General features: G+C 36.5%; 1 protein-coding gene across 1 annotated transcript; it reads left to right on the top strand.

Moving 5' to 3' along the window:
- The first annotated feature begins 21,850 nt into the window (after nt 1-21,850).
- LOC122025045 lies at nt 21,851-23,521 on the top strand. The gene is made up of 4 exons (XM_042583801.1): nt 21,851-22,137; nt 22,226-22,417; nt 22,488-22,629; nt 22,852-23,521. The coding sequence occupies exons 1-4, from the start codon at nt 21,901-21,903 to the stop codon at nt 22,962-22,964; spliced, it is 684 nt and encodes a 227-aa protein (XP_042439735.1). The 5' UTR covers nt 21,851-21,900; the 3' UTR covers nt 22,965-23,521.
- The last annotated feature ends 2,470 nt before the right edge of the window (nt 23,522-25,991 follow it).

Here is a 25,991-nt window from a genome sequence, read left to right as displayed (position 1 = left end):
TTCATTAGTTATTGAAACATATTTAGCGATGTTATCTACTAGTACTAGTGTGTAGATACGGGAGCCACTGATCATGTCTACAATTCATTGCAGGGGTTCCAGGAAACTCGACTACTACATGAAGGGGGGATCACCGTCTACATGGGCAATGCTATGAAAGTGACGGTTGTTGCAGTGAGAGATGTTTATTTATCTTTTGATAGAAATAAAACATTGATTGTCTTTACGTACCATATTTTAGAAAGAACTTAATTTTAGTTTCTAAATTATTTATGGATGGATATTCTATTTCTTTTGATGACAAAGTAGTTGTCAAGAAAAATAGGGAGATTATATGTTCTGGTACGTTGGTTGACAATTTGTACACTCTTAATCCAATAACTCCCACGATGCAACAAATGAAAATTAATAACACGTCTTCTAATCCTAATAAGAGAAAGCAGCCTTCGAAAATGAACCAAAAATATCTTTGTCATCTAAGTCTAGGTCATATTAACTTGAGTAGGATTCAAAGGTTAATAGCCGATAGACCTTTGGGTTCATTAGTGGTGGAAAACTTTCCAACCTGCGAATCTTGCTTGGAAGGAAAAATGACCAAGAGACCTTTTAAGGCATAGGAGTATAGAGCCAAAGAAGTGTTGGAGTTGGTCATTCTGATTTGTGTGGACCTATGACTATCCCGGCGAGAGGTGGTTTCGAATATTTTGTCTCTTTTATAGACGACTATTCGAGATATGAGTATATTTACTTGATGTGCCACAAGTCTGAATGCTTTGATAAGTTCAAAGAGTATAAGGTTGATGTAGAGAAATGTCATGGTAAAAATATCAAGACACTACAATCAGATCGTGGTGGAGAGTACCTCTTAGGAGAGTTTAGGAGCTAGTTATCAAAGGTCGGGATTCAATCCCAATTATCTGTACCTGGTACACCCCAACAGAATGGTGTGATGGAATAAAGGAATAGGACTCTTATGAAAATAGTTAGATCAATGATGAGTTATAAAAATTACCAAATTTGTTTTGGGGATATGCTCTGGAAATGGCAGTGTACATTCTGAACTTGGTACCTTCTAAGTTAGTACCCTCTACTCCCATAGAATTATGGAATGGACGTAAGCCTAGTCTAAGACACATTCGGATTTGGGGTAGTCCAACACATGTGCTGAAGAGAGATGCGGATAAGTTGGAATCACGTACAGAAGTTCACTTGTTTGTGGGTTATCCTAGAGGAACAAAAGGTGGTTTGTTTTATAGTCCCAAAGATCAGAAGATCATTGTTAGTACCAATGCATAATTTTTAGAAGAGGATTATGTAATGAACCACAAGCCCATGAGTAAAATTGTTCTTGAGGAAATAAGAGAGGACATGTCTAATTTAGTACCAACGATAGAAGATGAGATACCACAAGAAACTACAACACGTGTCACAAATGATGCACAATTACAGGTAATGTCTCGTCGTAGTGGGAGGGTTGTTCGGCAACATGATAGATTCATGTTTTTGGGAGAGTCTTCAGACTTGATCCCTAGTGAACATGAACCTGATCCATGGACATATGATGAAGCACTCCAAGATAAAGATGCAGCATCTTGGCAAAGTGCAATAAACTCTGAAATAGAATCTATGTATTCTAATCAAGTCTGAGAGCTTGTAGAACCACCAAATGGTGTAAAACCCATTAGATGTAAATGAGTCTACAAAAGGAAAAGAGGGACAGACGAGAAGGTGGAAACCTTTAAAGCGAGGCTTGTTGTGAAGGGGTATACTCAGAAAGAGAGAATCTATTATGAGGAAACTTTTTCGCCGGTAGCCATGCTCAAGTCTATTCGGATTCTTTTATCTATTGCTACTCATATGGATTATAAGGTTTGGCAAATGGATGTCAAGACAACTTTCCTTAACGAAAGTCTTGAAGTAAACATCTATATGAAGCAACCAAAGGGATTCATTGCGAAGGGCAAAGAGAATCTTGTATGCAAGCTCAATCGGTCCATTTATGGACTGAAGAAAGCTTTGAGATCTTGGAACATCTGGTTGATGAAGTGATCCAGTCTTATGGATTCATTCAGTGTCTGTATGAGTCTTGTGTATATAAGAAAAGTGATGAAAACGTGGTGGTATTTCTTGTACTATACGTAGATGACATTTTTCTCATTGGCAACAATGTCAAAGTGTTGTCAGATGTAAGGGTATGGTTGTCCAAGAAGTTTGATATGAAGAACTTGGGAGAATGTGGACATATTCTTGGGATCAAAGTAATAAGGGATGGCAAGAAATGGATGTTGTGCTTATCCCAAGCTTCATACATCGATACTATCCTAGCTCGTTTTAGCATGCAAAACTCCAAGAAAGGGTTTCTACCTTTTCAGCATGGAGTACCTTTATCTAAAGATATGTGTCCTAAAACATCAAAGGAGATAGAAGAGATGAAGGCAGTTCCTTTGCTTCGGCTATAGGAAGCCTAATGTATGCGATGCTATGTACGAGATCGAATATCTATTTTATCATGGGCATGGTTAGCAGATATCAAAATAACCCAGGACAGGGACATTGGACTGTCGTAAAGCATATATTAAAGTACCTGAGGAGGACTATAAATTATATACTAGTTTACCAGGCAGATGATTTGCTCCCTGTAGGTTACACGGATTCTGACTTCCAATCAGATAGGGGCAATAGTAAGTCAACCTCAGGGTATGTATTTACTTTGGGAGGTGGAGCCATAACATGGAGGAGTGTTAAGCAGAAATCCGTGTCGGACTCCACCATGGAAGCTGAGTATGTGGCAGCCTCTGAGGCAACCAAAGAAGTTGTATGGCTTAGAAACTTCTTGATGGACTTAGATGTGATTCCTGGTTTGCCAAAATTATCACAATTTATTGTGATAATAGTGGCACAGTAGCAAACTCGAAGGAACCACGAGCCCATAAGGCTAGGGATGTAAATGAACCAAACGGTTCGCGAGTTATTCGGAGCTTGGTTCGATAAAAAGCTTGTTTGAGTTCGTTCGTTTATCTTATCGAGCTGAGCTCGAGCATGATTTTAAGCTCGACAATTTTATCAAGCCGAGCTTGAGCTTAAGGATATTCGGCTAGTGAGTTTGCGAACATGTTCATTTGTAGGCTCACAAGCCAAAAAAAAAAGAGCCTTAAATCGAGCCAAAATACGAACTCTTAAATAAGCCAAAAAATAAGTTCTAAAACGAACCTTAAAACGAGCCAAAAAAATGAGCTCTAAAATGAGCCCAAAAATGAGCCCGAGCTTGCTTAACGAATTAGGCTCATTAACTATGATAATCGAGCTAATAACGAGTCGAGCTCGAACTGTTCGCGAGCTTGATAATTCTAAATCGAGCCGAGCTCGAGCATTGTAATAAAAGTTCGATTCAAGCTCGAGCCGAGATCGAGCTCGAATATAACTTAAAATGAGCTGAGCTCGAGCCTAATACTGTTCGGCTCGGTTCGGCTCGTTTACATCCCTACATAAGGTAAGTAAACACATTGAGCGCAAGTACCACCTGATATGAGATATCGTAAAGCGAGGAGAAGTTGTTGTCGCCAAGATTGCATCAGTAGATAACCTGGCATATCCTTTCACTAAGGCCCTTCGGCGAGAGCTTTTGATGGGTATGTTGAGGGGATGGGAATCAGATGTATGGCTGCATATATGGCAGCGTAGTCTTTTAGTATAAGTGGGAGATTGTTGGGATGTATACTATAAGCCTACCTTTTGTATGAACATCTGTTTTTGAGATATTTTGAAATGAGAATCACTTTGATCAAATGTCTGCATTTTATATTTATATATATGTCGATGCAGTTGTCCATTTAATTTATATTGTAGATAACATGGTGTGTGGTGCCACACAGAAGATCATGTTATCGGTTCCTTATAAATTATAAATAGTAGCTCACAACCAAGATGGATAGGAACAAACTATTGGAATGGTTGTAGTGTAATTTGGTATTAGTTTGTCTTGACTATGTAATTACACTAGTACACTATGTGTGTATTGAGCAGGACCATTTGAGGTTGTTCGATTTATACTGACAATATAAAAGAACAGAACCTCTATTATTATAGATGCGCGTACTCTTAATCCCGATATAATAACAAATGCAAATACTTAGTATTTATTTCTTTAACTTATCAATGGGTGAGATTTATTCGTTAAATCAATAAGCCCGATAAGTTGGGAGATAGTACCATTTATATGGTGTGTTGTTGATTATAAAGGGAAACTGTTGTTAGATTGGATGAGTGCGATAGAGGGGGGGGGTGAATATCGCGCTTTCTAAAACTTTTCTTTTTCTTTTAGAAACCAAAGTCGTGCAGCGGAAAGTAAAATGAAAGACTAGTTCGTTTATTTCGTTCGGAGTCTAGGTCAACTCCTACTCGAAGGCCCGCGATCCTTGACCGCACCGATGGGCAATCCACTATAACCCTTCTTTCCGAAATCCTCGGAAAGAAGCAGATCATACAGATACAAAGATATAAGATAGTAACAATCCTACTATCTTATATGAATTTAAATGCAATATAAAAATATACCGATGATAGTAAGTAAAGGTTGAAGCTCGGTCGATACTTCCGGACGGAGTAGCTTGAAGAGTCGTAGAAGACTTGTAGCACGGTCTGCTTGCAGAGATGAGCTTTGAGATGATCAGAAAACAATGTTGTCCAGCCTCAGACCTCGAGCCCCTTTTTATAAGTATCTTTGAGGTTCGGTTGACCGATCCCTCTGTTCAATCGACCAAACCAGCTTCCTTCCTTCCTGGCTAAGATCTGATGCTGATTCGATCTTTGGCAATTAATTGATCATTAAGGGTTCGGTCGACCGATCCCCTTGTTCGGTCGACCGAATAGGCTCCTTCCCTATTCGTCGAGATTTGCCGAGATTCACATTTACTATGCATTAATGGTTGATTGGTTCAGTCGACCGATCCATGGGTTCGGTCGATCGATCATCTCTTTTTCCTTTTGCTTCTGATCGATGCTGATGAACTGGCCTGTGCTGCGTCATCATGGTTTGGTCGACCGATCCTCCGATTCAGTCAACCGATCCGACTGAACCTGCAAAACACTATTGGACAGTAATCCTGTAAAACATATGATAGCATAATAATATAATAATGCATGAGTAATGTAGGACAATAGAACTGTCTTGATATCAACTTGGAAACCTTTCCGGTTTCTTCAATTGGATCAGCGACCTTAGGTTGTTCCCTTCAGGAACCCGACCTCACTGTCGCTCCTCCAGTTATTTACCTCAACTTACCTACCAAACATGGTCCTCCAGACATGTTTGGACTTTGCATGCTCAGTGTCTGATCGCTTGATCTACTAAGACTTTTCCTACAATACTATATTAACCAACAGCAATAATAGTAATACATAATATAATGGTAAACCTAAACCTAGATTTATCGAGATCCGCTGGTCCAGTTGACCATCATCCGATCAACCTTGCTTGGAGTTCACTCCTCTAAGACTTTCCGTTACCTAAGGTTACCACCTCCTAGGATTTTCTCAACCTGGCTTCACTCACCAGGACTCAGTATTCGGCTACCCAGGACACTTAATTATTTCTTAATGAATTTCAACTTGAAATCTTAACTTTAATCAACAAATAAAGTACTTTAACCTTAAACAAAATTAAAATTTCAAAATTAATTAAAACTAATTCTAAAATCTTTACCTAATTAATTCCTAAGAAACTAATAATAATTCATAATCAATTAATCCATAACTATTAATTATAAGCAATAAATTATAAATCAAATTTTTAGTCCTTAATTAATTAAAAATAAATAATCATACTAAATTAAACTCAATTGAAACTAACTTTTAAATTAAGTTTAAATCAATCATTAATCTAACAATCAACCTATAACTATAACTATAACTATTAAAAACAATTCTTAACCCAATCAACTTAATTAATCCTTAATTAGATAATTATCTTTAACAAATAACATTAAAATTTCTAAACTAAACATTAATTTATAAATTCAAATAATGTTACTATTAATCTTAATAATTCATTTTAACCCAAAATTAATTTAGCATAATCAAAGTTCAACTAAAACTCAATTTTAACTTAATTACACTCACAAAGTCATCTCACGCAATTATAGAATTACCATACTGGGTGTATTATATATATAAATTATTGTAATTCGCCACCTAAGTTTTTAGATCTTTAAGTCAACCATGACCCTTAGACACATCTAGGAATATCTTTCTTGTGTGTAACACGGATATCTAAAAAGAGCGTCTGATTAAGGGGGAGTGACTTTACTAAAGGACATATTTTTTTTCATGGATTATTCAAAATCTTACTTTTGAAAATATATTTTGAACAATGTTTCAAAAAACTCTTTGAAAAATGCTTGATAAAACTTCTTTACAAATATTTTTGAAAATTATCTTAAAATCTTTTAATCAAATACTTTTTGAAAATTACTTTTACAAAATTAATTTTTTTTCAAGCATTATCTTTTCAAAATCATATTCTTCAAACTCATACTTTTTGAAAACATTTTAAAAAACCATTGTTAATGGATATTTTTTAAAAAATTTATGTTTTGAAAAACTCTTTGCAAATCTTTTTGAAAATTATTTTTATGCCATTCTTATTCCTTGATAAATATTTTTTGAATGCATTCATATCTTGGTTTTGCAAAAAATATTTTAAGCCTTGGAATATCTTAATAAAATCCTTGAAAATATTTTTAAAATTAGCCTTGAAATATTTTATCTTTATTTTGAAAAGAATCAATATAATTATTCATGATGAAAACCCAATTACATCTTATTATTATCTTTCAAAAGAGTGAGGGAATACCTTAGGGAATATCTTAAGAATGTTTTAGGTTTTACATCATTGTTAGTGCAAAACTTAGGGATTTCTTAGAAATCAATGATATTTATGAAGGATTCTTTTTGATGAATGACAAAAGGGGGAGAAGAAGGTTTTAAGTTAGAAATCTAAATCTTATGAATAGACCTAACTTAAACATATTTGTCAAACATCAAAAAGGGGAAGATTGTTGGTGCAATCGACCTCCAAAGTTTTAATGTCAGACAGATATGTTTAAGTATGTTTAAGTATGGAGCTTGATCTAGGGAAGTCCTAGTTGTAGGCTAGGCAAGGGAAGTCCTAGTTAGAGGCTAGGCAAGAGAAATCTCGGTATATCGTGGAAGCCAAGTGGATAGGTCTAGAGGACATGATCCCTGGGTAGCCAAATACTGAAGCAAGGGAAATATCGGTATTAATTATTAGTTAATGATTAAGTTAAGTTAAAGTTATTAATTATTGATTTAATATTGGTTAAAGTTAAATTAATTTATTTATTGATTAAAGTCATTAAAGATTAATTATGTCTATTAAGATAAATTAGTTATTGATTAGGGTTAATTAATTATTTAAAATCTATATAGTGTGCTTTTAAATTACACTTTAGTAAATTTAAGTTTAAATTAAGTTTATATTAAGTTTATTTTAAATTTAGTTTTATTAATTTAATTTGAGTTTTAATGAAGTTTGAATTAAATTTTGATTAATTTAAGGTTATAATTAATTTTAGATTTTAAGTTATGTTTTTACAATTAAATTAAATTTGGTTTTCATAATTAGGTTTAATATTTGAATTAAATTTGAATTAGAGTTTTTTAAAATTTTATTTTTTAAAATTATTTTAATTAAGTTTTTAGTTAAATTTGAAAAAAGGTTATTAAACCCATGTTAGATTCAAACTTAGCTTTGGGTTAATCAAGCAGACTTTCTAAGGATAAGTTTTCAGTTCAGTGGCGTGACATATGACCTTCTTATGTATCAACGGTGGACCATTTGCTGAATACTTTCCAAAATAGTCCTGCCCAAAAAACTTAATACTAAGTGTTGGTCTAACTAGCCCATGTTTGACTGGGATAGCTTCAGTCAGATCCACTAAGTCTAGTGCACCAGGTACAATACACAAGATTCAGCCTAGACATGCCTTCGACAAAGTTTTCTTGACGTACTATCATCCTAATCCATTCCGATGCTATGTTGTTAGAGTTTGGTAAACCTTTTTAACTAACCGTTCTAAATTAAGAGAAGATGCATGACATATTATATAACAGATAAGTATGCATGATCATGGCAAGTCAAACAATTCAATCAATTCATGCATGATATCAATTGTTGGTGTTTCAATATTATTTTTTTAATATTATTATTTTATAGATATTGTTTATTATTGTTATTATTGTTTATTATTATTTTTATTATTGTTTTAATATTATTATTTTACTTATTATTTTATTTTTTATTGCTATAGATATTATTATTATTATTATTATTATTATTATTATTTATTAGTTTTATAATTAAAGGATACATGATTATAATTAGGTTTGTGAAAGTTTTGTTGTAGATTTGGTTTTGATTTATAACTTAAATCTAGATTTTGTGAGTTGATAAAATTATTAATAATGTTTTCTAATTTATTAATTTTATTTTTCAAAACATTATTTTGTTTTTCTAGTTTTCTAAAATTTGATTTAAAGTTTAATTTCTTATTTTTACTTTCTAAATTTTTAGTTAAGTTCTGTTTATTGTTAGTTAATTTTAGATTATTATTATTTTGATTTAAATTCAAATTATCTTGAATAAATGAATTTTGATTAACTAGATCTACGTCTTGATTAATGTTTGGGTTGAATTGATCGATTTTAGTTACATTGAAATTAATTAAGTTTTTATTATTTAAATTAGTTTTGTTAAGTAATGTAGGATTTTCATGCTTTTTTAAATTCATAGTACAATTCAAACAAGAAGGATCTAAAGCATGCAAATTTTCATATAATTTAAATTTATTTACCATAATTACTCCCCCTGAATCCTTGGGTCTTCTCTCCAGACATTTAGATTTGTAGTGTCCCATCTTTTTGCAATTGAAACATTCGATGTGGTCCTTCATTTTCTAGACTCTAGGCATCGGTTCCTCCTTTGCCTCCGGTTGTGCAGATCGATTCATTGGGCATTTATTTTTATAGTGTCCTTTTTCACTGCAATTAAAACATGTTATATGAACCTTAAATTTAGAATTGATAATTTTACCTTCTGAATCCTCATTAGGATTCTCCCCCTTGACCATTGCCATTTCAGATTCAGGCTCGTGCATTTGGTCGGACTCAGGTTCGGGTTTGGACACTTGTTCTAACTTGAGTTCAGATCCATCAACCTCCTCCTCAGCCACTAGAGCGATGAAGTTGATTTGGTCTTGTTCTTCTAGATCTGGCTCTGAGGATAGCTCTTCGGATTCAAACTTGGATTCGAACTCACTTTCATCGTGATCTTCTAGCCTCGACGGAGTCTCGTGAAGCTCGATCAATTTGGTCCACATCTCGAATGCGTTCTTGTAATCTTCTAATTAACACAAAACTTTATTAGGCAAAATACTAATTAAAATGTCTATTACCTTTGTGTTTTGCTTCTGAGTTTTGAGAAGGTTGTCTCAGTGCGATCCAGTTGTCGAAATTGTTGCTTCCAACGAAGCAATCCATCATTTGCCTCCAGGAGTAGAAGTAGACTTGATCGTACGGTGGAGGGTCGTAGATACTTCGCCCTTCTTGATATGACATCGACATTCTTGCAATCAAAGAATTAAAAGAAAAATATTTCCAAGACTTTTGTCTTGGGATTAGTAGTGCAGGAAAAAAGAGAATGAAAGAAAATTCAAAAAATAAATAAATGAAAGAAAAGTTTTAAAATGTGCTTTGAAAAATGGTTAAGTAATTTCAGAGCTTACAAGGCTCTGATACTAATTGTTGGATCAGATGAGTGCGATAGAGGGGGGTGAATTGTTTGTTGCTATGTGGAATATCATACCGGTTCCCCTGTACAAAAATTGTGTATCAGTTCTGAACCTTTACTAACAACCTATTGTATTCTTTAGAAATTAAATTAGGAATTACAAACGGAACTTAATATTATTGATTCCAAATTTAACTTATCTGTTCTTAGTGGTTTAGACTTGGATCACAAACGATGCTTAACATTATTGATCCAAATCTACCCATGTTACAAATTCAATTAAATATTAATTTCAGAAATCGACTTCCAGTTTAAACATGGCGAGACACTAGGCCTTCTTGGGTATGGGAGCATCCACCATTTCCTAGACAAAACCTTTCAATGAAATCTAATATTTAATTTCCTTATATAACCCTAAATTTGAAAAACAAAAAAACACAAACTTGAATCACAAATTCGAAATCTAGCATCATATGCCTCTTGTGTTTTGTATTTCAAAAACTATACAAAAGAAAACTAGTATGATGCAGAAAATAATTACTAGTTATACCTTTCTTTGTAAGCAACAACCTCTTGATCTTCTATTGTATTCCTCTTCTTATCTCGGACGTCGTATGGGTGACGATCTACCGAGACAAGAACCACCCAAGCTTCCTTCTTCTTCTTGTAAGTTTCGGCCACCACAAGAATTCCAAGAATAGATGAGGTTCTGCCACACCACCAAGCTCCAAGGGATGCTAGAAACAAAAACTCCTTTCTCTCCTTCTCCAAGTAAAATCTGGCCACCAACAAGCTCCTTGAGAGTTGATGTCGCCGGCCACCAATGAAGAAGAAAAGGAGGAGAGGAAGAGGATGAGAAGGGCCGGCCGCCAACCAAAGAAATAGAAGAGAGGAAAACTAGAACAAGTTATGAGATGAGGCACCTCTACCCTCTCTTTTATATTCCTTGGTCTTGGAAATAAGGAAAGTTTTATAAAAAAACTTCCTTATTCTCTTAGCCAATGAAAGGAAAGTTTAATAAAAAATTTCCCTTTCAAACTCAATGTGGTCGGCCACCTCTTGATCATCCAAGCAAGGAAAGTTTTAAACACAAAATTAAAACTTCCTAATTTGTATCCAGAAATTTTAAAAAAATTCTCTATTAATTTTCCCTTCATGGTTGGTTATAAAATAAAATTTTATAAATTAAAATCTTTCTATTAAAATATATGGATAATTTCTAAAAAGAAAAGTTATCTTTAAAATTAATATCTTCATCTAAATCTACAAATAAGGAAAGATATCAAATCTTTTCTTAATCTTTTGTAGAAACTATAAAAGGAAAGATTTAATTTTAAAACTATCTTTTAAATCATGAGGATGGTTAAAAAGGAAAATTTTATCAAAATTAAAATCTTCCTTTCAACTACAAATAAGGAAAGATATCAAACCTTTCACTTATTCTTTTATAGAAAGCTATAAAAGGAAAGATTTAAATTTTAAACTCTCTTTTAAAACCATGGAATCCACATAAGAAAAATTTTTAAAAATAAAAACCTTTTAATTTTATTGTGGTTGGCCACCTAAGCTTGGACTCAAGCTAGGGCCGGCCACACTTCAACCCATCCAAGCCATGTCTTGGCCGGCCCTTGCTTGGACTCCAAGCTTGGCTTGGTCAGCCACATAGGGATGGGTAAGAAGGTGGGTATGAGTGGGTATAATACTTTATAAATAAGATGCTACGATAGAGACCGAGAGGAGGAATTGGTTTTGGTCTCCTGATGAAATTAAGCTTCCCGTGTTCGCCCTAAACACCCAACTTAATTTCATCAATAATAATTCATACCACTAAAAAATTATTATTGAACTACCGCACCAATCCCAAATTACATTTTGGGCTCCTTCTTATTATGGGTGTATTAGTCTTCCTGTGTTTAAGATATAAAATGTCCACTAATTAAATGAGTTACTGACAACTCACTTAATTAATATCTAGCTCCAAGAGTAGTACCACTCAACCTTATCGTCATGTCGGACTAAGTCCACCTGCAGGGTTTAACATGACAATCCTTATGAACTCCTCTTGGGGACATTATTAACCTAGATTACTAAGACATAGTTTCCTTCTATAATCAACAACACACACTATAAATAATATTATTTCCCAACTTATCGGGCCTCTTGATTCATCGAACTAAATCTCACCCATTGATAAGTCAAAGAAATAAATACTAGATATATGTGCTTGTTATTATATCAGGATTAAGAGCACACACTTCCATAATAACAAAGTTCTTATTCTTTTATGTAGTCAGTATAAAAAAACTTACCTTAAAGAGTCCTGCTCAATACACTCAGAGTGTACTAGTGTAATTTTATAGTTAAGATAAACTAATACCAAATTACACTACGACTATTCCAATGGTTTGTTCCTTTCCATCTTAGTCGTGAACAACTGTTTATAATTTATAAGCAATCGATAATATGATCTTCTGTGTGTGACACCACACACCATGTTATCTACAATATAAATTAATTAAACAACTACACTTAGCATATAAATGTAGACATTTGACCAATGTGATTCTTATTTCTAAAATGTTTATACAAAAAGCTAGAAATTTAGTATACACTCTAACAGTGAATATCGCGCTTTCTAAAACTTTTCTTTTTCTTTTAGAAACCAAAGTTGTGTAGCGGAAAGTAAAATGAAAGACTAGTTCGTTTACTTCGTTCGAAGTCTAGGTCGACTCCTACTCGAAGGCCCGCGATCCTTGATCGCATTGATGGACAATCCACTATAACCCTTCTTTCCAAAATCCTCAGAAAGAAGCAGATCGTACAGATACAAAGATATAAGATAGTAACAATCCTACTATCTTATATGAATTTAAATGCAATATAAAAATATACTGACGATAGTAAGTAAAGGTTGAAGCACGATCGGTACTTCCGGACAGAGCAGCTTGAAGATTCGTAGAAGACTTGTAGCACGGTCCGCTTGCAGAGATGAGCTTTGAGATGATCAAAAAATAGTGTTGTCCGGCTTCAGACCTTGAGCCCCTTTTTATAAGTATCTTTGAGGTTCGATCGACTGATCCCTCTGTTCGGTCGACCGAACCAGCTTCCTTCCTGGCTGAGATCCGATGCTGATCCGATATTTGGCAATTAATTGATCATTAAGGGTTTAGTCGACTGATCCCCTTGTTCGATCGACCGAACAGGCTCCTTCTTTGTTCGTCGAGATTTGTCGAGATTCGTATTTACTGTGCATTAATGGTTGATTGGTTCGGTCGACCAATCCATGGGTTCGGTCGACCGATCAGCTCTTTTTTGCTTTTGCTTCTGATCGATACTGATGAACTGGCATGTGCTGAAGCATCATGGTTCGGTCGACCGATCCGGCCAAACCTGCAAAACACTGTTAGACAGTAATCCTGCAAAACAGATGTTAGCACAATAATATAATAATGCATGAGTAATGTAGGACAGTAGAACTGTCTTGATCTCAACTTGAAAACCTTCTCGGTTTCTTCAGTTGGATCAGCGACCTTAGGTTGTTCCCTTTAGGAACCCGACCTCACTGTCGCTCCTCCAGTTGTTTACCTCAACTTACTTGCCAAACATGGTCCTCCAGACATGTTTGGACTTTGCCTACTCAATGTCTGATAGCCTGATCCACTAAGACTTTTCCTGCAATACTATATTAGTCAACAGCAATAATAGTAATACAGAATATAATGGTAAACCTAAACCTAGATTTATCGAGATCCGCTGGTCTGGTCGACCACCATCCGATCAACCTTACTTAGAGTTCACTCCTCTAAAACTTCCCGTTACCTAAGGTTACCACCCCCTAGAATTTTCTCAACCTGGCTTCACTCACCAGGACTCAGTATTCGGCTATCCAGGGATCTGGTCCTCTAAACCTACTCACCTAGCTTCCACGATATACCGAGATTTTCCTTGCTTCAGTATTCGGCTACCTAGGGATCATGTCCTCCAGACCTGTCCACCTAGCTTCCACGATATACCGAGATTTCTCTTGCCTAGCCTCCAACTAGGACTTCCCTTGATCAAACTCCATACTTAAATATATTTGTCTGACATTAAAACCTTGGAGGTAGATTGCACCAACAATTGTGTCCTATTTATTTAGGTTGATGATGTCTCCTTGAGGAGCTCATAAGGATTATCATGTAAATCCTACAGGTGGACTTAGTCCGATATGATAATAAAATTGAGTTGTACTACTCTTAGAGTCAGATGTTAATTAAATGAGTTGTCAGTAACTTATTTAATTGACGGATATACGATATCTTAAATACAGGGAGATTAACGCACTCATGATAAGTAGGAGCTCATATTGTAATATGGGATTGGTGTGGTAGTTTAATAATGACCCTTTAGTGGTATATGTTATTATTGATGAACTTGAGTTGAGTGTTCGGGTCAAACATAGGAAGCTCAAGTCCATCAGGAGGCCAAAATCAATTCCTCCTCTCGGTCCTTGTTGTAGCCTCTATATATATAAAGCCTCACATCCACCCAAGCCTTGCTTTGTAACGACCACCCTTCTTACTACTACTCTCTAAGGGTGACCGTTACTTAACTACTAACTCTACTTAACCGGTATGATCGAAACCACGAAGAGTCTCTACCGAAAAATTTTGACAGCATCTCCCCTGTACCGGTGACCATAAACTGAGATACATACATAGTATACATCAGCCATAGGTGGCTGGAACATATATCAAACACCCACGCAGTTAAATAAGTGTCAAACACCAAAATATCTACTTATTAAACATAACTCATCTCAGCATACAATCTAAAACTAGAATAATCTTCAATGACATGAAATGTAAGATACAATCTCAAATATTTATTAACCACTAAAACACGGAAACTCAATAACATCCCAAGTCTCTCCCATAGTCCTGGCATCACACACCATCCGCACCACCTTGTCGCCTTCCTTTGCTATATCTTTTCCTTTCCTTTATCTGTAGTAAGAGGAAATGCAAACTATAAGCAAAATTGCTTAGTAAGCGCTATCTAACTCACAAAAACTCGGATATGCATGTACACAAGAAGAAACTAGAAACTGTATGCTTTTAAAAGAAAACATATATAGCTGCTCATGTTAAAAGGACTGAAACTAGGAAATAAATCTACTCATGCATATTCATTAGCAAGCACTAAAATCTGCATACTCATGATATACAAGGATAAAACTGCATGCTGGAAGATAAGTCTAATCATGCTCAATAAACTAATAAGGAAACAAATAAAACTAACACTGCATGCTTCGAATTAAAAGAAACTAAACTGGCTGACTTTAAACATAAGTGAAGCTTGTTTCATTTGTTTCAAAACTTATACTTTAATACTTCAAAATAATAATAAACTTCTTCTTGGGCCCAGGAGTAGTACCATCTTATGCGCGCTCCCTAATAGAGACTGTGGTAGATAGTCACCAGTCCTACGAGGGTAAAGACCTTGGTCTTACCAGGGCCAAGACCTTGGAATTGGTCACCTGAATTTGTTTAACGACAACCTTGGAAGTCGGGTACTAGCCTCTTCAAAGTAAAATATTTTAATTACTTCTTCTTTAAATGTCTTGACATTTTAACAAGCACCTTGTGTGCCAAAATCCCTAAAGTCTTGATTTGGGGATCTACTTAAGGCCTTGGCATTTTTCTTTCTTTTCTTTATCTTTCTTATACTTTTCTTAAACTCAAAATACTGTTAGGGTATTTTTTCCATATGCATCTATAAGTGAAATCAACTAGGTAACACAATCATGCATATTTAAGGGAAATCTAAAGCCTTGTTCTACAATGCTATCCATAAACTATCTATTAGCAAATCTGCACTGCTAAAGAAACTAAATACTTAAAGCAAATCTACACTACAATGCTTAACAAAATTTTGTACTGCAATGCTTAACAGAAATCTGCATTGCAATGTTAAATAAAAATCTACACACTAATACTTAATAAAATCTGCACACTAATACTTAATAAAAATCTGCACTAAAATTCTGTACTTCAAGGAGATCTAAACTGCATTAAAATTCTGCACTATAAGGAGATCTAAACTGCACTAAAATTCTGCACTACAAGGAGATTTCAACTGCATTAAAATTCTGTACTTCAAGGAGATCTAAACTGCACTAAAATTCTCACATGGCAATTATAAACCTAGAATTTCATATTCTAGTAACTGGCTGAGACCAAATGGAATCCTTGATATTGACACATCCAAGTACTTTAATTCTGAACATCAATTATGCCATTAAACTTATGGTCAGAAAGGAATTCTCAGTATAAAATCTATATTAATCAACATATAAATCTCTTTTCTCATCTTCTAAACTAAACTTCTATTCTGAACTTACTACTTGCATATCTAAATTACTCACATACTTCTCACCTATTAAATTCATTACATCAATTCAAATCATCTTTAGTCTTAATATATGATACTCACCAAAACAACATATTACATATGCTCATCTTCACTCTTTCATCCACACTTCTGCACTAAAGAGATTACACTACCTACTTCATCATAAAATAAACCAAAATCACTGTCGAATCAACCTCCAATTAGCCTAATAAACCAATACTTAATCCAAGCCATTCTATGTTCATTGCCTAATAGCAGAACAAAGGGAAACTAAAAGCTTAAAGAAAAGTCTAACTATATACTTGGAATAAAAGGCAGTTCGCTGCATAGATATATATATAAACTAAAACTGAAAATCTACATCTGAAATATTTTCATGAAATCTAAAACTAACATGCTAAACTTAAAACTATAACTGCAGGTTAAAGGATCACTAACAAAGAATCTAGTAGCATGTTAAACAATTGATAACAAAAGGGTCTAATTAAGCCACAGGGAACCAACAAAGCACTCCCAAAGGTAAAGCTATTCATGCCTTTTGCATAACACGACTCAAAGCTCAAAACTCCTGTTCAGTGCCACTGTAAGAAAACAAAAAGGAACCGAGAAGGCTACATACTCAAACAACTATACCCTTCCATGTTAAAATCCCAAACCTACTAATCTGGATTAGGTTTTCATGGCAACAAACTGAACCACTACTCTTCCTCCCTTAACTGATCAGTGCCACGCAAGGAAACCAAACAAGGAACCGGATACTACACCACATACAATGACTCCAAACCGTATGTATAAGGAGACTAATAACAAAAGATAACCATATTTCAAACTAAGCCATCCCCTTTCATTTCCTTCATGAAACTCACGGCAGTAAGCACAACATCTTTACTGCATGCTTCAGAATCAAGAAGAAAGCAAAATCCGAAATAATACAAGGCTACATAGACTAAACTAAAGCACTTCCATAATTGAAACATGCACCTTTCATTAAAATCGAAATATCTTAACAAGGAAACAAACCTAAATCCCTTCAAGCTTCCAATTCTTTAAGCATGCTACTGCCGAATTAAAAAGGAGAAAGCAAAATCTCATAATTTCTCTTAAATCCCTAGCAACAATTCTTAAAGCATGCTACTGCCGAACGCAAGGAAGAAAAACCAAAACCACAACTAATTCTCCTGTTCTGTGCCACGGCAAGGAAACCAAAAGGAACCAAAACTAGTCGAAAACCAATCGAAGGAACTACTCTTACTGTAGGTGAGAGCACTTACCTTGCGTTCTTGAACTCACAGCTGAACAAGAAGCTTCTAGGGTTTCGGGTGAGCTCCAAAACTCGGCGATTCCTTTGTGTCCGCGTGTTCTCTTCGACGAGAGGGCTCGGATCCGAGAAGAGCTTGTGGAGAAGTCCCTTTGGCCGGCCGCCGGAGAGGCCCTTGCTTCCCTCTTTTCGTTTTTGCCCAAGCAGCCGTCGCCGACGCCGTTCGTGAGGGAGAGGAGAGAAAATTAGGTCACAGCAATTAACACCTAAGTACTCCTTTTAATACTCTAATGTTTCTGTTAACTAGTACTACTTAAATATATTTCGCTCTCTATTTAATAAGCATCGCCTGCTTGGGCTCCTGGTCAGCCGAGACAACTTAAGGCTTTGCTTAACCGGAGGTCTTTGGTTCGAATCTCGGCTGAACCTCTTTATTTTTTTAAACTTCTTCCTTTTGGTAAAAATACCAAACGAACTCCAAAAATTACGTAAAAATACTCTTAAAATTTCTAAAAATCTCTAAAATATTTCTATAGCATTTCTAAGTTTTTATAAGCACGTTTAAAGCTCCAAACGTGATGATTGTATTATGGACTTGTTGTATCATATTCTTATATAAATAAAGACATTTGTTTTGGTTATTATACTTACTTGTATTGGTGCCAAATAAACTAAGTATAATAGCATCCTTGAGTAGAAGGTTCTTACATATATCAATCGATTGGTTGAATCGATAGTGAGATGATATAGGGAACACTACTCTTAATCATTCCTAGTCGAGTATTAACATTCAGGGACAATGTTAATGCAATAAGACTAGCATGTAGGTCAACTCGATGACTTGATCTAACAAGTTATGGATATAGAGATATCAAGTTGACACATGGGTATGCATTGAAGAATGTATACTGAATGACCCGCCATGAAAAAGTATCATGGATCGTTATATGAGTGTCATATACTTTCTCATGTGGCTATTAGTATGACTACTAGTTCTTAGACCTGAAGTCACCATGGACCCCTATATAAGGAGTTATGTACTTTGGTTTCGTCAAACGTCACCCGTAACTGGGTGGACTATAAAGGCGATTACTGAGTATGTAACGAATTATGCAGAGGGATGTGAGTGATGTAGATGAGATCTATCCCTCCTATATGACGGGAGCGACATCGATATTCTTGATAGAGTGAGACCACGAAGTGCATGGTCATGCCCAAATGAGTCAATATGAGATATTGAGCTCATTTGATTTAGTGAGTCTAACTTGGAGAACAAGATTTAGATTGGTCAGAGGATGACACGGTGTATGCCTCACATTGATCAATCTAGATGTCTAGGATAGAAGGACATTTGTCATATATTGTAAGAAGTCACAATTAGTAGTCACAAGGTGATGTTGGATCTCAACATTCTTGTAACTTGGGTAGTAATGATGTGTTGCTAGATACCGCTCATTACTTATGCTCCTAAATGGGTTTAGGGGCATTGCCAACGTTATAAGAACCTATAGGGTCACACACTAAGGACAATTAGATGGAGATTAGGTTCATATGATGAACCAAGAGGATTAGATTCATGTGATGAATCAAATTGGATTAAGAGTAATCCTAATTGGGCTAATTGAGTTGGACTCAAGTTGATTCATGTGTTCAATGAGTCTAATTTAGACTATGACTCATTGAATCAATTTAATTAAATGAATTAGATTCATTATATTAAATTGGTTTGAATCAAATGGTTAGATTAGATCAACCATGAGAGAGATTTGGTCAAATTTGACTTGATTTGAGAGGAAAAGGAAAAGGAAAAGTCAAGTTTGACTTGACTTTATTCCACATCATTTGTGAGTTGGCATTAAGTGGCCAATAGTGGTGTTACACATCATCATGTTTAGAACATGTGTGTGCCACCTCATGGAGGTTACAAATCTCCTTCTCTTTAATGGACACATTAAATGGGAATGGAGGTTACAACACCAAATGTGGCCGACCACTTTTGAATTGCATGTGAATGCAATTCAAGGCATTCATTTTCATTCAACTCATATTCTTCCTCAAGCTCTCAACTTCTCTCCCTCTACTCTCTTGGCCGAACCTTACCAAGGTGCTAGCACACCTTTGTGTTAGGTTTCTCCACCTATTTGTTCGTGTGGATACTTCTAGAGGGTTGTACACTTGACAACTTCGAGATCCAGCATCACTTGGAAGAGCGGGATACGCGAAGGGCTTCGCACCAAGGGTAAATATCTTCTCCTAATGTAGATCTAGATGTAAGAAACTCGTACTCGTAAATTTTGTTTTATTTCACTTCGCACAGATCCGGTGGCATGGGGGTTTCGGGGTTTCCGCGACGCGAAAAAGCGGTTTTCGCGGCTCGAAAAATCCAACAATAACCTTTATGGATTGACTTGGATGAGTGAGAGATGTTGGACGTTGAGGAGACGAAGGGGCGTCACTTCCCCTTCATCTCCCTCATTGCTGCAGACATCAAGGAGAGGAAGGGACGCCCCTTTCCCTTCGTCTTCTTCACTCATCTTATATAAGTGTGTCCAAGCCATGAAGATCCAAGGTGCACGAGAAGGAAAAGGGAGAGGGATTAAAGGTGATCTAAGGCAAAGGAGAACATCTCGTGGAAAGGGATTTGACTCGTGAAATTCGAAGGGTTTTTCGATTTCATCCATGATCACGCTTCCGACATCAAGCAGAAATCAAGATCATCTCGAAAGATCACTGTAAATGTTTACCGTTGTTTACATGTTTTGTCCTGTATTTCATGCCGTAAGAACTAACAAATACAAAATTTGACTAGTTGACCAACTGCTATCCCCACTAAACCAGCGATCTAACATTCATCTAGTTAAGAAGGCACAAGTTAAAAACCTTCCAAATCGAGGAAATTAGACACTTGTTACATGGGGCAGATCCTCTGGTCCATAAAAAAAATGGACTAAGAGATGAATCACTTATAATTATAGTTAGATCGTGACCGTGATTCGACTGTAATTGGTTACGATCCTTTTCTGGATTTACTGTCTTCCAAGTTATAATTTGGGTTGGGACGGATGACCAAAAGCCACCCAGAAGCTGCCCCCACTCGATGCCAGACTACCTGACCACTTATCCATTGCCCGTGGCATCCTATTTCCTAATCCATTTTTATTAGGGACGGAAGATCTGACTCTTGTTACACACTATCACAATTGTCTACTTGATATAGTAATAAAATAAATAAAAATATATATAGGTATATGCCTGTTTTAAGAAATTTTTATTATTTTTTTTAAAAATAGATAGTAATTAAGAATGAAAAATATAAAGTTGATTAAGTTATAAAATAAATAAATAATTCTCATTTCGGATATGAAATCTCCACCGTTAACTACTGTGAGCGAAGGCTGCGAAAGGTGCTGCCCCTTCACTCACGTGATCCTACGCCTCTCAACGCCACCCCTCCCTTGCGTTCTCGGTGCTACGTCCACGTGTTGAAATTACAAGAGATTGTAGCCGGACTCCCTGTCTGGTCTATTAGACTTCATCCGTCTCAGGATGTTTTTGGTTTAAATCCTGATAAACCTGAGTCCCGTTGGCGGCCACGTACGAATAGGGATGATAATTTTATTCAAATTCGATGAATAATTTGACGACTCGAATGAAGAAGGATATGGAGGAAATTTTTATATCTGATTATAGTAAATAAGTATTCATGTATGAATATTTCGAGTATGGGTATAGAAACGGATGTGGTAAATCTTATCCATATCTTATCCGATACCTAATATATTTATTTATTTATAAGTCTCATTTTTTATCTGGAAAGAAAAAATTTTAGCCCGTTTTTCGTCTTAGAAAAAAATTTAGTTTGTCTCTTTATCCTGTTATCAATATGCATCTCACATTCTTTTCCACGAAAAATGTTCATCCAATCGAAGGAGTGCGAGACGAGGAAGAACTGACAAGTACATTGAAATATTTTTTTTAAAATAAGAATGGTAGAAAATAATAGGATGATGGATAGAATATGAGTATCCGAAACTTCGACTGATATATAGATGTATATGAAAATTAAATATCCGATCAATATAAATATAAATATAATAAATATAAATCCTATTTATTATCATCCCTACCTGAGATCCCATAAGATTTCAGGAGAGAATGAGACGCCACGTCGAGGAGGGTGTGAGTTTGGGTGATTTTTTTTTTGATTGATCCATTAATAAATTTCCTTGCCACACTGCTTGTCAATACCTCATTTAGAGAGCCAATAACTGTGAGGAAAATACCACGTCATCGTATTACCAGTTTTACCCATCGTAGTTTTTCTAATTTACTTCTGTTGTCCTCGACCGCGCCGCTCTATATAGTCGCCAACTCTCGCCCTATTTCTCACTTCTCTCCTTGTAGATTGTGGCGCGTTCCCCCATCGCTGTGGAGCTGCTTCTCAATGGCGGGCTTCGTGCAGAACCTGGACGACGGCGAGCTCTGGCTGCCTTCCGAGTTAATCGTGGACGTAGGCCTCTCGCGCTACCGCCATTGCTCTGGCGCCTTCTCCGGCGCCCGCGTCCTACATGAGTCTGAAGTTGAGTGCCTAGCAACCAACCTCCTGCCCTTTGGCACCTTAGATCGCCTTCATCTTCGCCTCGCCGTGAAGCAGCCTCTTGCTGTGCCACCCCCTTTCGAGGTCGCTTTATGCTGCGTACTGTTTTTTAGTGTTTTCCCCCCTTCCTCGACGCCGATTCCCTGATCTCATCCCTTGTTTCTGTTTGCAGGACTTCACGCGTGTTGGACCACTGGGCTGGTTCGGAGCTTCGGAGAGAGAGATATGGGCTGGGCCATGTCCTCAGGAAACTCAATCAGGGTTAAGGGTTTTGTCGTCTCCAGGTGCCTACCGTGGGCGAGTGGCATCCGGATTTTTGGGGGAGATGTTCTGGTCTCATCCGGCGGCTCCGGTGCAGTTGCAGGTCTAGTTCACTTGGTTTGTTCGTAGATTTTAGGAAGGTTATAAATGTTTTGTTTTGGATTTTGAGTTAGACGGAGATTTACGGTAGGGCATCCCCGAGGCCGCTGCTTCCGGTTCAAAGCCACTCCTCCGTTCGGCTGGTTGCGCAGGGAAAACGGAAGTGCGGAGGAACCGGTGTGTTTCTTCCGCGTGTGAAGGAACTGGAGAAAGAATGTAAGGCTCTCAATCGTTTTATTTATAATTTTTTTGCTATTAAGAACTCATGTTCAGTTCTGTTCTTTGCACAATGACAATGTCTATGGCTGTCATCGCCATCACGGCTCTATTCTATCATGAACATCAATCCTTGTTACTAGTGTTTGAATACTACCTATTCCCGCTGGAATGCCTGCATTTTTTTTAATCATGATTCTCGTCTTACTCTCTGTTACTCAGACACAGGAGAGCATCAAAGACAGAGATCAACAAGAAGCCCATCAACGAAGAAGCAGATGAATCCATTTCAGTCTCCCTCAGAGGTGGGTCTCCCACAGGAATGGACCTACTGAGAGTGAAACAAACTCCCACAGTCATCCTTCTCCACTTCCATGGAAAACCAAACCGGGGAAAATGCCTAACTTTGTGCCATCATTGACTCCGTGAATAGGACCAAGAAGACGAAAGAGGAGGGTTGAGTGGTGTGGGAAGGAAATGAAACCGGCAGACTTATCAAGTGAGAATAAAATAAAGAATGGAACATTTTCCCTTGTCGCGTATTAATGTCTTCGTGTTGGACGCTTGTGTGGCTGTAGGTTATAAGGCAATAAACACAAGGACTGGATGATATACATTATATAAAATGTAGTGAGTTTTTAATGTAGGCGCAGTGGTGGCAGAGGGTAGCTTTTCAGTTCGTGTCTGTGTTTCCTTCTTCGTGTCTGTGGGGGTTGGGTTTGAATGAGGGCGATGGAAGGAAGTGGAACGAATTGAATGCTTCTATCCTTGGGAACACTACAGACGAAAGCAACCTGTGCTGGGAAATCCCCCGAAACACGGCAAAGGCTTTACTGGGTTCTGCTTCGGTGGACCAACTACTGCTCTGATATGGGTTTATTGGAAAAAAAATCAAAAAAGTCTATAATATATATTTTAAATAATTAAAGATAATATGTCTTAGATTGCCGTTATATTATATCCTAATATATTTAGCATGCTTTGTTTAATTTTAAGGTTTACACTTAATATTCATAGAGTCATTCTATTGTTTGAGCCCCAAAGACCATCCCATAGTTTTAGACAAAACGACTTAATGAATCTAAATCTATAAAACTCTCAACATAATTTGGGAGACTTTCTATACTTTTTAGTTCTGATGTTTGAATCCCAAGAGATTTTATAATAATTTTGATCAAAATGATTCAGGATTTATAGGGATGTAAATGAATCAAACGGTCCGTGAGTTATTCGGAGCTCGGTTCGATAAAAAGCTCGTTCGAGTTTGTTCGTTTATCTTATCAAGTCGAACTCGAGCTCGATTTCGAGCTCGACAGTTTTATCGAGCCGAGCTCGAGTTTAAGGATATTCGGCTCGTGAACTCGCATACATATTCATTTGTAGGCTCACGAGCCAAAAAACGAACCTTAAAACGAGTTTTAAATCGAACAAAAAAAATGAGTTCTTAAATGAATTTTAAAACGAACAAAAAAAATGAACTCTAAAATGAGTCCGAAAACGAGCCCGAGCTTGCTTAACGAATTAGGTTCGTTAACTATGATAATCGAGCTAATAACGAGTCAAGCTCGAATAGTTCGAGAGCTTGATAATTTCAAAACGAGTTGAGCTTGAGCCTTGTAATAAAAGTTCGATTCGAGCTCGAGCCGAGCTCGAGCCCGAATATAACTTAAATGAGCCGAGCTCGAACCTAACACTGTTCAATCCGATTTGACTCGTTTACATCCCTAAGGACTTACATTGGTCCAATTTTCAAGTTAGCCCTTGCTTTCTAATGCCTTTGTAATCACTTTATGCTACTAGTTTTAAAATTGTTTAGGTCCTAAGAGGTCATGTAGCCTAAACAACTATATGAATTTAAATGAACTTATTTTAAAAATAGTTCGAAACCTTTAGGATGAATTTCGTTCAAATTTATTATACATAATCTTAATTATTTGATTTTGAGATAATCATATAACCAAGTTATAAAGAATAAAATATAATATAATATTATTTAGTTCAATCTTAAATAATGTAATAAAAAATTGTGTTTGAAGATTTAAGTGCGTAACTTAGTATTGTATCACTAATAAAATAATAATAATAATAATAATAATAATAATATTGTTATTATTATTATTAATGGTGATATATAAAATAAATAAATAAAGATAATATTTTAGATTTTTTTGGATAATTTTATTGGGATTTAGATTAGATCTATTTAATTTATCTCAACTATATATAGGAGTCGATGGATTCAATTGACTAAAATTTTAATTAAAACCTAAAGTTTTTAAAAAACCCAAACAAATCACGTTTGCCTCACGCATGCGATTGTGCTCTCGCCATCATCTCTCATGATCGGCGATCGTGCGCTTGCCACCTCCGACCCCACTTGCTAGTTGTCTTGTTCGCGGGACCGATCAGTCGCTTGCCAGCTTCAGTGAGCCTTCCGTACAAAGGAACAACAATGACATTTGCTGCTCGTGCTTGCCCTTGATGCGATGATCGATCACTACTCTCCCTAGCTATTCTGATCGACCGCTGCTCGCCCTAGGATGATCGTCCATTGCTCTTCCTCGTTGCAAAGAAGGAGCGATCAATCGTTGCTCTCCTTCACTGCAACGAAGGAATGATCGGTCGTTGCTTGCGTTCGATGAACAAATGACCATGGCTAGATTCTCGTTAATCGCCGCTGTCTCTTGCGATCGCCAATCGTGCGCTTGCCACCTCCGTCCCAACTTGCCGACCTTCCTATTCGCAAAACTGGTGAGTCACCTACCACCTCTAGCGAGCCTTTTGCACGAAGGAATGACATCGACCTTTGCTGCTTGCGCTTACCCTTGATGCGATGACCGACCGTTGCTAGCCCTGGCTACTCTGATTTGCCACTGCTCACCCTCACAACAACAAAGGAATGACCGGGCATTGCTCCCCTCGCTAGGACGAAGGCACGACTGGTCGTAGCTCGTCCTTGTTGCAATGAAAGAACATCTGACTGCTGCTTGCCCTCGCTACGATGATCAGCTGCTGCTCACGCTCGACGGGCAAATGACTGTAGTTGGATTCTTATTAACCCTGGAATAAAAAAACCACAGATTTTGAAGGTAATCGCATTTTGGGTTCCCATTTTGCTGATGCGACAGGAATGCATTAAAACTTGGGAATCACCCGTTATCTGAATCAAATGGGGTTAAATAATATAACCTTGGGTTGATAACCAAGATTATCAATAATAATTCCTAACCAAATGTACCCTTAGAGTCATTATATTCTCTAAGTTTTGTTACTTGAGTCTTATAGGTCATGTAACAATTTGAGCCAAAATTATTATATGTTTTTAAAAGATTAAATTTCAAAAGTTTATGATAGGGTGTTGA

Source organism: Zingiber officinale, chromosome 9B (genome assembly GCF_018446385.1).
Source record: "Zingiber officinale cultivar Zhangliang chromosome 9B, Zo_v1.1, whole genome shotgun sequence".
Lineage (NCBI taxonomy): Eukaryota > Viridiplantae > Streptophyta > Magnoliopsida > Zingiberales > Zingiberaceae > Zingiber > Zingiber officinale.
This window is presented reverse-complemented; position numbering and strand designations above follow the sequence as displayed.

Excerpts from the sequence above, each read along its gene's own strand:
- LOC122025045 (XM_042583801.1), top strand. The coding sequence starts at position 21,901 with ATGGCGGGCTTCGTGCAGAACCTGGACGACGGCGAGCTCTGGCTGCCT. Across the intron at positions 22,138-22,225 it reads CTGTGCCACCCCCTTTCGAG|GACTTCACGCGTGTTGGACC; the intron begins GTCGCTTTATGC and ends TTCTGTTTGCAG. Across the intron at positions 22,418-22,487 it reads CGGCTCCGGTGCAGTTGCAG|ACGGAGATTTACGGTAGGGC; the intron begins GTCTAGTTCACT and ends ATTTTGAGTTAG.